General features: G+C 46.1%; 1 protein-coding gene across 1 annotated transcript; it reads right to left on the bottom strand.

Annotated features, from left to right (window-relative positions):
- Positions 1-10,012: 10,012 nt before the first annotated feature.
- Positions 10,013-15,531, bottom strand: LOC311590972 (cone-rod homeobox protein-like). The gene is made up of 3 exons (XM_084770293.1): positions 15,408-15,531; positions 12,726-12,877; positions 10,013-10,864 (listed from the first exon to the last, which is right to left on the bottom strand). Exons 1-3 carry the CDS (start codon positions 15,505-15,507, stop codon positions 10,214-10,216), a joined length of 903 nt encoding a protein of 300 aa, XP_084626419.1. The 5' UTR covers positions 15,508-15,531; the 3' UTR covers positions 10,013-10,213.
- Between the last annotated feature and the right edge of the window lie 1,998 nt (positions 15,532-17,529).

The raw sequence follows: 17,529 nt of genomic DNA, 5'->3' as shown, positions 1-17,529 counted from the left end.
AGCTGGTTGAAAGGAAGTGCAGGGGAGCTCAGTTTTACAGGCAGTTTTACAGAGACAGGTTCCAAAGTCAGCAAGATATACATAGATGAAGACACAATGAACCAAAGAATGTGCTGGAGACATTTGTTTAGGGTTAGTGTGAGGCTGAGAAGAGCAGTTCAGTCAGAGGATGAGAGGAAAGTCAGATTGAGGAGACAGGAGAGTTGTTTAAGCAAGAACAGCTGATTTGAAGCAGTCTGTCTTGAGTTTAGAAAGAACTAGAAAGTGTGATTGTATTCAGCAGTAAGTCAGAGGCTGAAAGCATTCTAGGCCCAGATTATAGTCTATGGAGGCTAGAAGGTTACAGGACTAGGACTAGGTTAGCAGATGGAGGCAAATAGCCTCCAAGAGAATTATTACCTCAGATGGATACACTAACACCTCCCCTTTGGGTTTGTTTGCTGAGGCAGAGTATCAAGGTGTAGCTCACACTGTCCTGTGATTTGCAGATGTTTGTGGGATTCCCCTACAAACCAGGTTAAAATATGAGCCACCATGTCTAGATTTTTACTTTTTGTTTTGCTTTGCTTTGCTCTGTTTTGTTTTGTTTTGTGAGACAGGGTTTCTCTGTGTAGCCTTGGCTGTCCTGGACTCAGTTTGTAGACCAGGCTGGCCTTGAACTCACAGAGATCCGCTTGCCTCTGCCTCCCAAGTGCTGGGATTAAAGGCGTGCCCCACCACACCTGGTGAATTTTACGTTTTTAATTTATTGTAACATAGAACCTCACAAAATACAACTTAATACATGTATTACCTGCATGTACCACATACTGACTGTTCCATGTGCTGCCCTATTTTAGGAGTCTTTACAGTAGATTGAGATTTTTTTTAAACCTTATAGACCTTAGGCATATTGATTTCCTTTACATACCATGTTGGCACACAAAACATGTATTCCCTGGGAGTTTGAAAACTGCGGATCAGGAGTTGTATGCAAGCCTTGATTGTAAAGCAGCTACAAGACTGACGGGGCAAGAGTTAAATCAGGCTTAATGTGTTCTGTTTTGTTTTGTTTTTTTCTTGTGGAGGCTGGGCTGAGAATCTGGTCCCATTGTTTTCTCTAGCCTAGATGGAGAGTTTCCCTCAGCCTTCGGGAGGCTAGCCGAAGAAGGCTCTTGTCCCAATTTTTCAGCACCTAAGGAGATGATCATGCGGGTTTTTGCCCCCTCAGTTTGTTCATATTATTGATTACATTGATGGATTTCCATATATTGAACCACCCTGCATGTCTGGGATGAAGCCTACTTGGTCATGCTGGATGAGATTTTTGATGTGATCTTGGATTTGGTTTGCTAGAATTTTATTGAGTATTTTTGCATCTCTGTTCATAAGGGAAATTGGTCTGAAATTCTTTTTCTTTGTTGTATCTTTGTGTGGCTTAGGTATTAATGTGATTGTGGCTTCATGAAGTGAGTTCAGTAGTGCTCCTTCTGTTTCTGTTTTGTGGAGTAGTTTGAGGAGTATTGGTATTAGTTCTTCTTTGAAGGTCTGGTAGAATTCTACACTGAATCCATCTGGCCCTGGGCTCTCTTTTGGTTGGGAGACTTTTGATGACTGCTTTTATTTCTTGGGGGATATAGTACTATGTATTGTGTTTGCCTGATCTTGATTCAACTTTGGTATGTGGAATTTATCAATAAAATTGTCCATATGATTTAGATTTTTAAATGTTGAAGCATATAGGCTTTTGAAGTAAGACCCAATGATTCTTTCTATTTCCTCAATATCCATTGCTATGTCTCCCTTCTCATTTCTGATTTTGTTGATTTGGATGCTCTCCCTTTGTCTTTTAGTTAGTTTGGCTAAGGGTTTGTCTGCCTTGTTGACTTTCTCAAAGACAAGTTCTTGGTTTCCTCGATTATGTGAATTATTTCACTTCTAACTTATTGATCTCAGCCCTGAGTTTGATGAATCCTAGCCATCTACTCCTTTTGGGTGTGTCTGCATGTTTTTTTCCTAGTGCTTTCATGTGTTCCTTTAAGTTGCTTGCATGGGATGTCTCCAATTTGTTTATGAAGGTGCTTTGTGCTCTGTACTTTCCTCCTAACACTGCTTTCACTTCATCCCAAATGACTGGAAATGATGTACCTTCATTTTCACTGAAATCTAGGAAGTCTTTAATATCTTTAGTTCATCCCTGACCCAGTTGTCTTTGAATAGAATATTGTTCAGTTTTCATATGTTTGTAGTCTTTTTGTTAATCCTATTGTTGAAGTTCAGCTTTAGACCTTAGAGGCTTGCTTTGTGACCGATTATACGGTCAGTTTTTGGAGATGGTTCCCTTTGGTGCTGAGAAGAAGGTGTATTCTTTTGTGTTTGGGTTAAAAGTTCTGTGTATGTCTATTAGATCTATTTGATTCATGACCTCTGTTAGCTTCATTATTCCTCTATTTAGTTTCTGCCTCAATGCTGAGAGTGGGGTGTTGGGGTCTCCCACTATTAATGTCTTAGGATCAATGTGTTTTTTTTTTTTTTTTGAGCATTAAAAGTGTTTCTTTAAGGAATGTATGTGCCTTGTATTTTGGTCATAGTTATTCAGGATTGTGATGTCCACTTGGTGGATTCTTCCTTTGATGGCAACGAAGTGTCATTTTCCCATATTTCTTGATTAATTTTTATTGAAATTCTATAGACATGCCTGGTGGCACACATCTTTAATCCCAGCTCTTAGCAAGCAGACAGAGGAGGGCAGATCACTGTGAGTTTGAGGCCAGCCTGGTCTACAGAGCTACTCCAGGTCATCCATGGCTAACACAGAGAGGCCCTGTCTCAAAAAACCAAAGGATGAGGGAGAGGGGAGGGGGAGGAGGAGAAGAAGAAGAAGAAAATCTACTTTATTAGATATTAGAATGGCTACTCCAGATTGCTTCTCATGTCTGTTTGCTTGGAAAATCTTTTGCCAGCCCTTTACTCTCAGATAAATGTCTTTTTTAAAGTACTTTATGTTTTCAGTGTGAAATCTTGGAAAAGGAAAGTTGTGGCTTAACAGTGATGTGTTTGCGTGTCAAGTTAACAAAGGGTCAATTGTGCTTGAATAATTTTTATTTCAACTTGACACAAGCTAAAGACATCTGAGAACAGAGAATTTCAACTAAGAAATTGCCTCTAAAAAAAAAAAAGAAAAGAAAATGCCTCCAGCTGGGTGTGGTGGTGCATGCCTTTAATCCCAGCACTCAGGAGGCAGAGGCAGGCGGATCACCATGAGTTTGAGGCCAACCTGGTCTGCAAAGCGAGTCCAGCACAGCCCAGGATATACAGAGAGACACTTTCTCCAAAGAGAGAGAGAGAGAGAGAGAGAGAGAGAGAGAGAGAGAGAAAGAAAAAGAAAAAGAAAATGCCTCCATAAGAGGGGCTGCAGACAAGCCTAAAAGGCATTTTCTTAATTAAATATTAATGGAGAGTGACCGGGCGTGGTGGTGCACACCTTTAATCCCAGCACTCGGGAGGCAGAGGCAGGCGGATCACTGTGAGTTCAAGGCCAGCCTGGTCTACAAAGAGAGTCCAGGACAGCCATGGCTACACAGAGAAACCCTGTCTGGGGGCAGAGGGAAGATTAATGGGGAGGGCCCAGCCCTTTGTAAATGGTGTTATCCTTGGCCAATGGTCCTAGGTACTATAAGAAAGCAGGCTGAGAAAGCCATGAGGAGCAAGCCAGGAAGCAGCACCCCTCCATGGCCTCTGCATTAGCTCCTGCCTTCTGGTTCCTGCCCTGACTTCCTCCGATGATGAACAGTGATATCAAAACATAAGCCAAATAAACCCCTTCCCCAAATTGCTTTGGTCATGTGTTTCCTCACCTCAATAGTAACCCTAACTAAGACAGACACCCTGATATCAAGCAGACCCTCCCACCCTGCCGTCCCACTCAGTCCTCAGTCTGCAGCCCCACCCTATGGAATCCTGGCCCTATGGAGTACATCTTTCTTTATTGAGCAGATAGACTCAGTGCTGGTTTACCTGAGATCTGAGAAACTAGCAAAGCCTTGATGCTGTCCTTTTGAGGCTCCAGCCTGGAATAAATTCTCTCCCCAATGGTTGGTGAGCATCTCAGTAAATGGACCTCTACTCAGCCTGCTGCCCAGGGGACTCTTGATTCCTTCTCATTGCTAGGTACCCTTCTTGAAAGATGAGAGCATCTCAAACTTCCATCTCCCTCTACCTGGGCCATCCAGAGTCTCGCTCTGCTCCCCAAGCTCACTGGAGCCCCCATGGTCTGTCTCTACCCAGATTTTTTCCAAAGCTCCTACACAGAGATCTCAAAACTCTCTCATGATGGTGGCCTGGTTTATGTCCACAGATTGTCCCTGCAATAAATGGGTGTTTGGGTGACAGCTATTGATGACTCATTGTGAGAGACTGGACTACCTTAATCCATACCTGAAACCCTTCAGATCGCTTTTAAGGAGTTTAGTCACTCCAAGATGAACTCAGCTTGTCCCACAAAGCTGGGCATGTACTTTCCCACCAAGCCACGTGCCAAGGGAGCTTTCTTTCTTTTAAAAATTAATTTATTCACTTTATATCCCAATCACAGCCCCTTCCCTCCTCTCCTCCTATTTATTCTCACCCTCTGTCCTTCCCTCTTCCCTGTGCCCACATCCCCATCCAAGCATGTCAAGTTATGTAAGGACTGTGCAGGTCCTTTACCGTAGTGGCCTAGCAAGGGAGCCTTGCCAGAAGGAAGCGATTGAAAAGTGAAGAAATTCAGGAGAAAAGAAGCTTCAACTTCTTTTTGTTTGTTTGTTTGCTTGCTTGCTTGCTTGCTTGTTTGTTTTTCAAAACAGGGTTTCTCTGTGTAGCCCTGGCTGTCCTGGACTCACTTTGTAGACCAGGCTGGCCTCGAACTCACAGAGATCCACCTGCCTCTGCCTCCCGAGTGCTGGGCCCAGCCAAGCTTCGACTTCTTGATTGTGACTAGAAACTTGTGGCAACAGAGAACTATATTCTTTATACCAAGTCCTAGGGAAAGGTCATTGACATCACAGAGGACGAAGATTCAATACAAAATCTAATACCAGGTTAACAAAGCTCCCCTGGAACCTAACACAGCTGTCCTCTGAGGGGCTCCACCCAACAACGGATTGAAACAGATGCTGAGACTCTGAGATAGCCAGACACCGGGGGGGAAGTGCAGAGAGCCTTGTTGAACAGTGGGAGGAATGATAGAAGAACCCCCAAAGGAACGGGAGCACCACAAGAAGACCAACAGATCCAACTAACCTGGGCCCAGGCATGCTTGTGGAGACTGAAGCACCAGCCAAGGACCATGCGTGGACTGGACCTAGGCTCTCTACACATATGTACACATGTACCAGATGAGTAGCTTGGTCGTCATGTAGGACCACCAAGTAAGGGGAGTGGGGCCTGTATCTGACAAGGACTTCCTTGCATGCTTTTCCTTTTCAATCGCTTCCTTCTGGCAAGGCTCCCTTGCTAGGCCACTACGGTAAAGGATGTGCACAGTCCTGACGTAACTTGACATGCTTGGATGGGGATGCGGGCACAGGGAAGAGGGAAGGACAGAGGGTGAGAATAAACAGGAGGAGAGGAGGGAAGGGGCTGTGATTGGGATATAAAGTGAATAAATTAATTGGTTTTTTGTTGTTGTTGTTGTTTTTTTAAGAAAGAAAGCTCCCCTGGCACATGCCTTGGTGGGAAATCACATGCCCAGCTTTGTGGGACAAGCTGAGTTCAAACCCCAACAATGACATCGAATGCAAGAAAATAGAATAATATTAGCATCTCTTAATTTTTGTTGTTGTTGTTGTTCCCTTTTGGTTATTCTCAACAGGGTTTCCCTGGGTTCCCTTGGCTGTCCTGGAACTCACTCTGTAGACCAGGCTGGCCTCAAATTCATAGAGGTTCACCGCCTCTTCCTCCCAAATTCTGGAATTAAAGGAATGTGCCACCAGTGCTGGGATTACGTCTTAATGTCTTTTTTGTTGGGGAGGGAGTTGCTTGTTGAGACAAGGTTTCTTTGAGTGGGACTTGCTTTCCTGTAGACCAGGCTGCCCTCTAGTTGACAGAGATCTGCCTGCCTCTGCCTCCCAAGTGCTGGGACTAAAGTTGTACACCGCCTCTGCCTGCCTCTCATGTCTTATATTTTTATAAAGTCTCACTCTAAAGTTCTGACTGTCCTGAGACTTCGCATGTACTCAGAGAGATCCACCTGCCTCCCAAGTGCTGGGATTAAAGATGTGCCCACCATGCCAGGCAAAATAAATAAATCCTTTTAAAAAGATTAGTTAAAATGGCTTTGCTCTGAGCAAGACGCTCGCAGGAAATGAGAGTCTCATCCATGCCCCTCTGTAGAACCAAGCTGGTCAGATCTGCGAGTTCCCCCTTCCCAACTATTAATTACTTACTGCGGAGCTTCCAAAAATCAGTATAAAAATAGGTTGAATTCAGGGTAGTATGACCTTTGTTGTGACCTATAGGTTCTGCAAACTTAGTCCGAGCCATATTTTCCAGGTCGCTGGCTGGCTTCTCTGGTCTAGATACTATTGGGACTTCTGAGACATGATTCATGATTCGTAGGCTGGGGAGATAGCTTAGCAGGTAAAAATACCTTCCATCAAGCCTAACAGCCAACCATTCCCTTCATGGCGAAGGAAAGAACCAACCTCCTAAGCTAATGTTGTTACTCTGACCTTCACACTCACTGTGTGCACATCCACATGCACCCACACACAGAGAAATAAACAAAATTTGATTTAAATTATTCCTGGGGCCAGTTTGGCCTCTGAGGGCATTAGTCATACATGGTACGCATACAGGCATGAGTGTTTTCCATGCAGGGAAAACACTCAAGCACATTAAATAGAATAAACAAATCTAAGAGACAACTAAGTTGGGGGGAGGGGCAGAATGAAACAAGAAACCTCCCTCCCCCCACCATGTCTTCCTCCAATCTCTCCATGTACAAATACAGGAGCATGGGGCTGGAGAGATGGCTCAGTGGTTAAGAGCGTCGTCCCCTGCTCTTCCAGAGGTCCTGAGTTCAATTCCCAGCAACCACATGGTGGCTCACAACCATCTATAATGTAATCTGGTACCCTCTTCAGCAGATAAAGCACTTATTATGCAATAAATAAAATAAACAAATCTTTAAAAAAAAAGTACAGGAGCATGCACACACAAACACATGTGCACACAAATAATTAGTAAATAAATAAATAAGCAGTAAGCCCGTGTTTGTATCGTGATGGTGCACACAAAAACAGCTGTGTTCCTGTGGGACTGGTTGGAAGAACAGATGTCATCCAGTCTTTAAAAAAAATGGTTGTCCCCACAGAGTCCCCTCCCCACCATGTCCTGAGGCTGAGCCTAATCCTCCATAAGTCCCCTGCCTTTCTGCTGAGGCTGGACTGTTGCCCTAAGAGGATTGGAGCATTTGCTAAATTAGTCCTGTCCAGGGACACAGGAAACAGACCGCTTGAGGTGGAAGGGGGAGACAAGAAGAGGGACAGACAGTCACAGGAGTGAGGGCAGAAATGGAAAGAATGGAAGGGAGAGGACGGGGGAAAAACAGAGGACCCTGAGCACATATCTGTCATCTCGGCAGGTGGAAGGCAGATTGCTATGGGTTTGAGGCCAGCCAAGCCTATACAGCGAGACCCTGCCTTCATAAAGGAATGTAGGGTATGGCTCAGTGGTTAAGAGAACTGCCTGCTGTTCCAGAGGACCCAGGTTTGATTCCCAGTATCAACAAGGCCACTTACAATCCTCTGTAACTCTAGTACCAGGGAATGGATGCCCTTTTCTGTTCCCCAAGGATGCTCCCTGAGCATGGTATATGGAAATGCATGCCGGTAAAATACACACCCACATCCACACCCACACCCACACCTTTTTTTTCAAGACAGGATTTCTCTATATAGCTCTGGCTATCCTGGAACTCACTTTGTAGACCAGGCTGGCCTCAAACTCAGAGATCTGACAGCCTCACCTCTGCCCCCCAAGTGCTGAGATTAAAGGCATGCACCACCACACCCAGCTTATAAATATGTTTTTTTAATGGACAGGGCTGTACATCTCAAGGAGGGAGCAGTAAAAACAAGTTCTACCCTCTCCCAGACGTGAGACATGGCGAGTGGTCTGAGTCCCCATCCCTTGCAGTTTCCTCACCTGTAATAATGAGTGTCTACCTAGTGCGTGGTTGTGACAATGCCTATAGTTAGGATTGCTTGTATGCTTTTTGCTGTACTAGGGACTGAACCTAGGGCCTCCAACAGTCTAGACAAGCACCTGTCACTGAACCATGTCCTTAGCCCCTCACTGGGATTCCAGACAGGGGGCTGTACACTGACCTACACTACCAGCCTCCTTTACAACCTATCTGTGATTACATTTCCTAGGCAGGTCTTAAACTTCAGGTCTTCCTCCTCAGCTCCCAGGTGCTGGGATCGGGCCTCCTCTACCATCCCTGGTCCTGTGTTCCTTCTTAGTTGAGTGTCAGACGATACAAAGGCTGGATGGTGGTGGCACATGCCTTTTAAGCCCAGCACTAGAGAGGCAGAGGCAGGTGGATCTCTGTGAGTTCGAGGCCAGCCTGGTCTACAGATTAAGTTCCAGGACAGCCAAGGCTACACACAGAGAAGAAACTGTGTCTCACAAAAAAACAAAAAAACAAAGAAGGAAGAAGAAGAAGAGGAAGAAGAGGAAGAAGAGGAAGAAGAAGAAGAAGAAGAAGAAGAAGAAGAAGAAGAAGAAGACGGCAAAGGAGGAGAAGGAGAAGATGAAGGTGATGTTGGTGGTGATGGTGGTGCTGATGGGGATGATGATAAAAAAAAAAGATACAAAGAAAAACATCATCGCCATAACAGAAAACATCCAGGAGCACACTACGGACAGAAAGAACAAAAGCAAATCTTAATTTTTTCCATCTAACCAAGTTTGCCCCCTCTTTTAAAAAAAATCACCTAGATTTAAGTGGAATTCAACATTTTTAATCAGTTTCACTCTGGTTAGCCAGGGAAGAGGGAACCTGAGAAGCTAGTGAGTGGGAAAGGATAGAACAGTGAAGCTAACGTCAAACGAAGGGAACTCCTGGACTTGCCACTCTATGGCCATTTGCCTTATCGGCCTTGGGGCTTGGAAAGTGGGATTTGTATGGGGGAAGGGAGTTTGTTGAGACAGGATTTTATGTATGTAGCCCAGGCTGGCTTCAACATTGCATTGTAGCCTAGGGTGACCTTGAGTTCATAATCCTTCCGCTTCTGCCTCCCTCGTGTTGAGATCAAAAGTATGTGCCACCATTCCTGGCTTACGGGATAGACTACTGGACATACCCTAGGGACATCTAAAAGACCCCTACCCTGGTGGGCCCATCAATAGGACTTTCATCCTGTTGATGAGATTCAACTTCCACAGACACCTGGCAGCCCCCCTGCACTTGTGCCTCCCTCAAGCTGACCATGGGAACCTGTGACTGGGGCACCTCGGGTTCTAGAACATTCTACTCATCTCTTGAGTCATTCCCAGTAGTCATATCAAGGCTCTTTTGCATTTGTTTCTGTGCAAGCCATGGCCTCCCAGCTCAGTTTGGTGGCTCATGCCAGTAATATACATACAGATACATAAATCATATATACATGTAAAACGAATGAACAACCCTCTAAACCTACCCATGTAAACCTGGCATTTGTTAACTTTAACTGTACACAAATTTCCAAATCAGTTTTGAAATCTCACTCTTATAGCCCAGGCTGGCCCTTAAGTTCCTCAGCTTCTTCAGTGCTGGGACTGACAGGTATGGAGTCCCCACACCTGGCTTAGGGGCACCGTGAGTTCTGACCCAAACACTCTCCAGGTCACTTGCAAGATAGATTTCTCTTCTTTCTGGAGCAAGCTCTCAGCACCTTTACTGAAGTCTGGGGCAGGGAAAGCATCAGATATGCGCATCACAGTCATGGTATCTACTGATCACTGCCGGGGGCATCTCGGGGGAGGAAGGAACCTCTTTCATGATGTGGGATAGGGCGGTAAAGGGGCCAAGCTCCCTACCCGAGCTGAGGGTGGCCTGCACCTGAGGCTGCAATGTCCACAGCCTTTGGCAGGCTTACGACTTCCTGTTACTTTGGGGGGGGCTAATCTCCTGGAATCTAAGCTGGAAAAGGCCGATGGAGTCCTGGAGAGGGTGATTCAGCTGGAAGGGTGAATTGGGGACCCTCTTCTACAAGATCTGAAACTTCCAGGCACTCTGATCTTTGTAGTCCAGAGGGTCCATGGGGTTGTAGGTGAATTTCCAGGTGCCTGTGGGGTCCTTGAATTCCAAGCTGTCCATGGGGCTGTAGGTGCCGTAACCCTGGCCTGACAAGGAAGTGGGAGACTGGGTCAGGGATGGCCCCACAGAGGGGCCAGAGAGGGGGCTGAGAGCCGGACTCCCTAACTGGGGCACCATGGGAGAAACGTAGGCATCCAGCCCACTGAAGTAGGAGCTTGGAGACGCATAAGCTGAAGGAGAAGGGCAGAAAGTAGAGGCAGGGGCATAGGTCATGTCGTAAGGGGCCGTGGTGAGAGAGGGCCCCGAGGCAACCAGGCCGGCTCGCTGGGCCTCAGGCAGAGGAGACTCAGAGGCCGGACTCCAGATGGACACGGTGGCCACCGCCGTGGTAGGTGAGCCTGAGGGGCTGGGCAGAAATGGGCTGTAGGAATTTGCGATGCCCAAAGGGTCGGTGCAAACATCCGTCGAAGGTCGTGGGGAAGCACCTGCCTTCCTCTTCACAGGCCGAGCCTTGGCCTGTGCCCCCGGGGCCTGCTGCTGCTGCTGCTTTTGCTGCTGCCGTTGCTGTCTGCATTTCGCCCGGAGGTTCTTGAACCAGACCTAGAGGGAGCCCGGGGAGGTGAGGGTGAGTAAACTGTCTCAGAATCCTCACCGTACCTAGGCTGACGATGGTAAGAGTCACACATCACCAAACAGCATCTGATGATCAGGCAGCTCTTTCCAGGATGTGTGTACCCATCCAGTCATGCATGTACACATGCACACAGGAACCTACATGCACTGATCACACATACATCACACATGCAAGTAGTCACACATACATCCTTGCATATATCAGCCATCATGCATCAGCATGCATTTTATGCATGCCCACGCGTGCATACATATAACCATGAGTTATTTTCACATATGTGCAATTATGTACATACATACATACATACATACATACATACATGTGTTCAGCCACCTACCTGATCACATAGATGCAATTGTGCATTGTCGTCACATACATACATACATACAATCATAAACATATGAACATATTATATTTACATGTTCCTGCTTATGAACACGTGAATTATACTCACCCTTCATACATACAGCCATGCACAGGTGCACACATTATATTAACGTGCCCCTGTTCATGCATGCGTTATCTTCACATGTCATACATACAATAATACATCTATGCATAAGTGCATATATTGTACATGCACATATTTAATCAGTTAATTTCATGCATGTGTGTACATGCGTATAGATATAATTAATGCCAGGGCTAGGAATATCCCTCAGTGGTAGAGCATTTGCCTACCGTGTACATGCACAAGAGTAGATCAAATCACATCATTTCCACGTTTCTTTTCCTTCTTCAAACCAAAGAATATTTTAAAATAATAATAATAAGTAAATAACAAAATGGTCTTAGAGAGATTGCTCAGGGGTCAAGAGCACATATTTCTCTTGCAAAGGACCTAGGTTCAGTTCCCAGCACCCACATTGTATGGCTCACAATTGCCTGTAATTCCAGCTCTGGGGGATCTAATGCCCTCCTCTGGCCTCCTGTGCTTATTTGCGCACACACGCACCCATGGACATAATTAAAAATAAATCTCTAGCCTGGTGCAGTGGCACACATCTTTAAACTCAGCACTTGGGAGTCAGAGGCAGGTGATCGCTGGGGAGGTCAAATACAGCCTGGTCTACATAATAAGACCTTGTCTCAAAAATAAATAATTTTAGCCAGGCAATGGTGGCCCACCCCTTTAATCCCAGCACTCAGGATGCAGAGGCAGGTGGGTCTCTGTGAGTTCAAGGCCAGCCTGGTCTACAGAGCAAGTTCCAGGACAAACAGCCATACAGAGAAACCCTGTCTCAAAAAAATAAATAAATAAGTAAATGCACGCAGAAATACATGAATAGTTTTGTTTTGGTTTTGGTTTTGGTTTTGGGTTTTTTTGGTTTTGGTTTTTTTTTTTTTTCAAGACAGGGTTTCTCTGTGTAGCCTTGGCTGTTCTGGACTCGCTTTGTAGACCAGGCTGGCCTCGAACTCACAGCGATCCTCCTGCCTCTGCCTCCTGAGTGCTGGGATTAAAGGCGTGTGCCACCACGCCCGGCTACATGAATAGTTTTAAGATTCAAAAATAAATAAGGAGGCTGGTGATGTATCTCAATGGTAGATAACTTGTGCATATGTGTGACCCTAAAATCAATCTTCTTTTCTGAAAATAAAAGGAAACAGAGAGTGCAAGGGGAAGGAGAACCCTTGGAAGGCAGTGTGGTGAGAAGGCATCAAATAAAATGAGGGAAGTTAAGTGACACAGGGAAGTGAGGGGCATTTAGGCCACTTGATAAACGTGGCTGTACCCTATACCCTCTTTTTCCTCCCTTTTACTCTGACAGGGACACACAGAAGGTCACAGTAAAGGTCAGGAGGGGTCCAGGGAGCAGGTCATCCTACCTGGACCCTGGACTCAGGCAGGTTGATCTTGAGAACCACCTCCTCACGCACATACACATCCGGATACTGGGTTTTGGCAAACAGGGCCTCCAGCTCCTCCAACTGGCTCCTGGTGAACGTGGTCCACTCCCTTTGCTGCTTCCTAGGAGCACCTAAATCCGGGGAATGGATGAGAGAGAATCCTCCGGTTAGCTAGGTCGGCTGGCTGGAGGCCATGAGGTACAGTGAGATGCCTGCCCAGAAGTCTTTTCTGCACGTCATTCTTCCGAAAAAAGGGGCTTTCATTTAGTGCTCGGCTTATAAGCGCTGGCTCAGCCAATGGAGGAATTAGAGATGCATTCCAGCCACATATCCATGGAGGGAAGTGGTTTTAACCCTCTCCTCCTACCTCCTCCTCCTTCCTCTCTCTCTCTCTGTCTCTCCCTCTTTCTCCCCCCGCCCCCTCTCTCTTTGGTTTGGTTTTTTGAGACAAAGTTTCTCTGTGTAGCCTTGGCTGTCATGGAGTCACGTTGTAGACCAGACTGACCTCAAACTCAGTGATCTACCTGCCTCTGCCTCCTAAGCACTGGGCCACTACACCTGGCTTTTTTTTCTTTTTAGGTTTTTGGGGGGTTTTGTTGTTGTTGTTGTTTTGTTTTGTTTTGTTTTTCGAGACAGGGTTTCTCTGTGTAGCCTTGGCTGTCCTGGACTCACTTTGTAGACCAGGCTGGCCTCGAACTCACAGAGATCCTCCTGCCTCTGCCTCCCGAGTGCTGGCATCAAAGGCGTGCGCCACCATGCCCGGCCCTCACCTTCTCTTCCATTACAACAGAGTTTCACTATGTAGACCAGGCTGGCCCTGAAATCCTGGGCTCAAGTGATCCTCCTACCTTATCCTCCCAAATATCTGGGATTACAGGCAGGGGCCATTGGACCACCTCCTATCCTGAAACTTTTTATGCTCAAAGACATACTCAGTTGAAGCATATGAGTAATCAACCACTTCAGCTCATAAAAGTAGTAAGTCTCTATGGTCCAACTTAATGTAAAGTAAACAAGAAAGGGGCCGGCAAGGTGGTGCAGCATGTAAAGATACTTGTGAGCAATCCTGAGGACCTGAGTTCAATCCCTGAGACCCAATGGTAGAAGGAAAAAAACAACTCCCAAAAGTTGTCCTCAGACCTCTGCAAGGGAGCCATGGCACACATGACCCCTGCTCCCCACCCTGCACTCAAAAATAAATGCGATGTTTTCTTTGTCCTTGATAGAAAGGAAAAGGCCAGATCAGGTGACTCCTGGTTTTACCTCCTGCATTCAGGAGGCAGAAGCAGGTGGAAGTCTGTGAATTTGTAGAGAAATCTGTTCTACGTAGTGAGTTCCAGTCCAGAGCTACATAGTACGAGCCTGTCCAGAGACGGGGGAGGGAGAAAGAGACAGAGAAAGACAGAGAGACACAGAGAGGAAAAAGAGGAGGAGGAGGAAGAGCAGAAGGAAGAGGAGAAGGAAAAGGAGAGAAAAGAGAAAAGGAAAGGAAAGGAAGAAAAGCCAGGCATGGTGGCACACGTCTTTAACCCCAGCACTCAGGAGGCAGAGGCAGGTGGGTGTCTGTGAGTTCGATGCCAGCCTGGTCTACAGAGTGAGTCCAGGACAGCCAAGGTTACACAGAGAAACCCTGTCTTAAGAGAAAAAATATATATACTTGGGAGGCCGAGGCAAACAGATCAATGTGAGTTCAAGGCCAACGCAGGGAGTCCAGGACACCAAGCCTACACAGAGAGACCCTGTCTCAAATAAACAAACAAATATATGTGTGTGTGTGATATGTGTAATATATATTTATATGTTATAAAATAAGATATATAAACATTACATTTTTATATTATATAAATTGTATTACATTGTATATTATATACATGTAAAAGAAAGGGAAGGAAAACTATTAATAAGTATATCATAGAAAAGCATGATGGCGCAGGACTACAATTCCAGCACTCTATACAGTTTGAGTCACGAGGCTGAAGACATGCTCATTTATAGAGCCCCTGCCTAGAATCCCCCAGTGAGGGGCTGGGGGCGTGGCTCAGTGGTAGAGCGCCTGCCTAGAATCCCCCAGTGAGGGGCTGAGGGCATGGCTCAGTGGTAGAGCCCCTGCCTAGAATCCCCCAGTGAGGGGCTGGGAGCGTGGCTCAGTGGTAGAGCCCCTGCCTAGAATCCCCCAGTGAGGGGCTGGGGGCGTGGCTCAGTGGTAGAGCCCCTACCTAGAATCCCCCAGTGAGGAGCTGGAGTGTGATGTAGTGGTAGAGCACCTGTCTAAAATCCTCCAGCGAGGCCAGGGCATGGCTCCATAGTAAAGTGCATGCCTAGAAACCACAGGCGCTGGATTCTAGCCCAGCCACCTCTTCTCCAAGAAGAGAAAAAGAAAAGTAAGAGTGAGAAGAATGTTGCCACGGACATTGGAATGCACAGCTCTTTTAGAAAAAAAAACAATCTTTACAAACAGATGGAAATCCCTATTGATAAAGTCCCTTGGATGCCAAACTCCTTTGCAGATTGACATGGAGCTGGCACATGGGCCCCACACCTACCCCACACCCCACACCCACAGCCCCGCCCTCCACCTGGTGAATGCTTTTCTCCTGAGGGCAAGAAAGCCTAGAGGATGCTAAAAGACAGACTGAGGGTGGGAAGGAGGAGAGCACCTACTTGAGTATGGAACAGCCTGGTGCATCAGGTCCACACTGGGGCCACTCAGAGCCAAGGCGTTGACGGAATAGTGAGGCCCCGGGTTCATATACGCCATCATGATCTTCAGGGACTGGGGCTCAGAGGAGGGCGCCTACAAGAAAAGGGCATGTCCAACAGGCTATTTTGCTCCCACCACCTGGTCACTTACAACCCGAGAGCCACATCTGCTTCAGGGCTGTTCTCTGGAATCCAACCAACCTTGCCCTCTCTCTCTCTCTCTCTCCCCTCTCCCTCTCTCTTTTGTTTTTAGAGGCCAAGTGTTATGGCACATTCACTTAATTAATCCCAGCACTCACACTGGGAAGGCAGACCTCTTTGACTTGAGTGAGGCCTGGTCTACACAATGAATTTCAGGGCTTCACTCTATAGCCCTGGCTGCTGACCTGGAACTCAATTTGTAGACCAGGCCACAACATCCAAATCAAAACACTTTTTTTTTTGGTGCCAGGCGTGGTGGCACAAGCCTTTAATCCCAGCACTTGGGAGGCAGAGGCACATGGAGTTCGAAGCTAGTCTGGTCTACTCGGAGAAACCCTGCTCAAAAAAAACCCTGTTTTATGTAACAGGGCTCATGTAACCCTGGCTGACACTAAACTAGGCAAAGCTAATTCCTTATTTTCTTTCTCTTTTTTTTTCATTTATTTATTTATTGTATGTGAGTGCTTTATCTGCAGAAGAGGGTAGCAGATTACATTATAGATGGCTGTGAGCCACCATGTGGTTGCTGGGAATTGAACTCAGGACTTCTGGAAGAGCAGGCAGTGCTCCTAACCCCCTGAGCCATCTCCCCAGCCCTAATTCCCTATTTTCATCACAGGGGTTTTTTGTGTAGCCTTGGCTGTCCTGCACTGGCTTTGTAGACCACTCTGGCCTAAAACTCACAGAGATCTGCCTGCCTCTGCCTCTGCCTCTGCCTCTGCCTCTGCCTCTGCCTCGCCAGTGCTGAGATCAAAAGCGTGCACCACCACTCCCAGCTTTATTTACTTTTGAGATGTTTTGTATAGCTCTAACTTGCCAGGTAGCTGAGAAGGACCTTGAACTTTTTTTTCCCCAAGACAGGGCTTCTCTGTGTAGCCTTAGCTGCCCTGGACTCGCTTTGTAGTCCAGGCTGGCCTCGAACTCACAGCTATTCGCCTGCACAAAAGAAATACCAATGCAATTAGACTTACATATACCCAGAACAATTCTGACATTTTACCAGCCGTCAAAACACACACACACAAAAGAAAACAATGCAAACAAACTACTATAACAAAAAACCTGGTAGATAAATGTTCTGCTACAAAAATATATACAGATTTAATATCTCTCAGAGTTCCATCAAATACTCAAGAGAGGTATGGGCAAAACCTACACATCCAAGAATGACTCAACACTAAGATCCTATAATTTTCAACTAACCAATTCAGCTACCTCAATGCTGAACAAATAATAAGAAATGGACTTGAAGGGACCTGAAAACTAAAAAGTGAATGTCATTCCTCCATATTTCCAGGTTCACACACACACACACACACACACACACACACACACACACACACACACACACAGAGATACAAACACACAGATATATATCCTGATTCCCAGCCAGTCACCCTGGAAAACTGCTACCCAGCCTATTAAGAAACCTGCAAACTCTGATTCTCCTGAGTCTGATGCTTCCAATGAAACAAGTATATATTCTCTTGAATCTGAAAGATGTGTTCTTTAGCTTCCAACTGGCCAAGCTGAGTGAACCCATCTTTGCTTTTAATATCCATACCCAGCGGGAGCTTACAGCAGACAACATCAGTGGTCCGTTTTCCTCCACGTTTTAAAGACAACAAATGCAGACTTTGTGCCTTACCATTAGAGGTTTCATGGGATAACAGATTATAAACAGGCTGTGGAGGGACATCTGCAAGAGTTACAAGGCTATAGAGTGTGAGCTAGGGAAGCCCAATTTTGTAGGATACCTATCAGGGATGCAGGCTAAAAGGGGTCAAAAGGTATCTGCCTCAGAGTATATTACTGCCATCCTTTAAATCCCAACTCCAAAGACTAAGACACAGGTTTATCAGTTTCTTGGTGTGGTCAGGTA

Source organism: Acomys minous (genome assembly GCF_964271855.1).
Source record: "Acomys minous genome assembly, chromosome: 20".
NCBI classification, from domain to species: domain Eukaryota; kingdom Metazoa; phylum Chordata; class Mammalia; order Rodentia; family Muridae; genus Acomys; species Acomys minous.
Note: the sequence above shows the minus strand (reverse complement) of the source record. Positions and strands in the feature narration are given on the sequence as shown.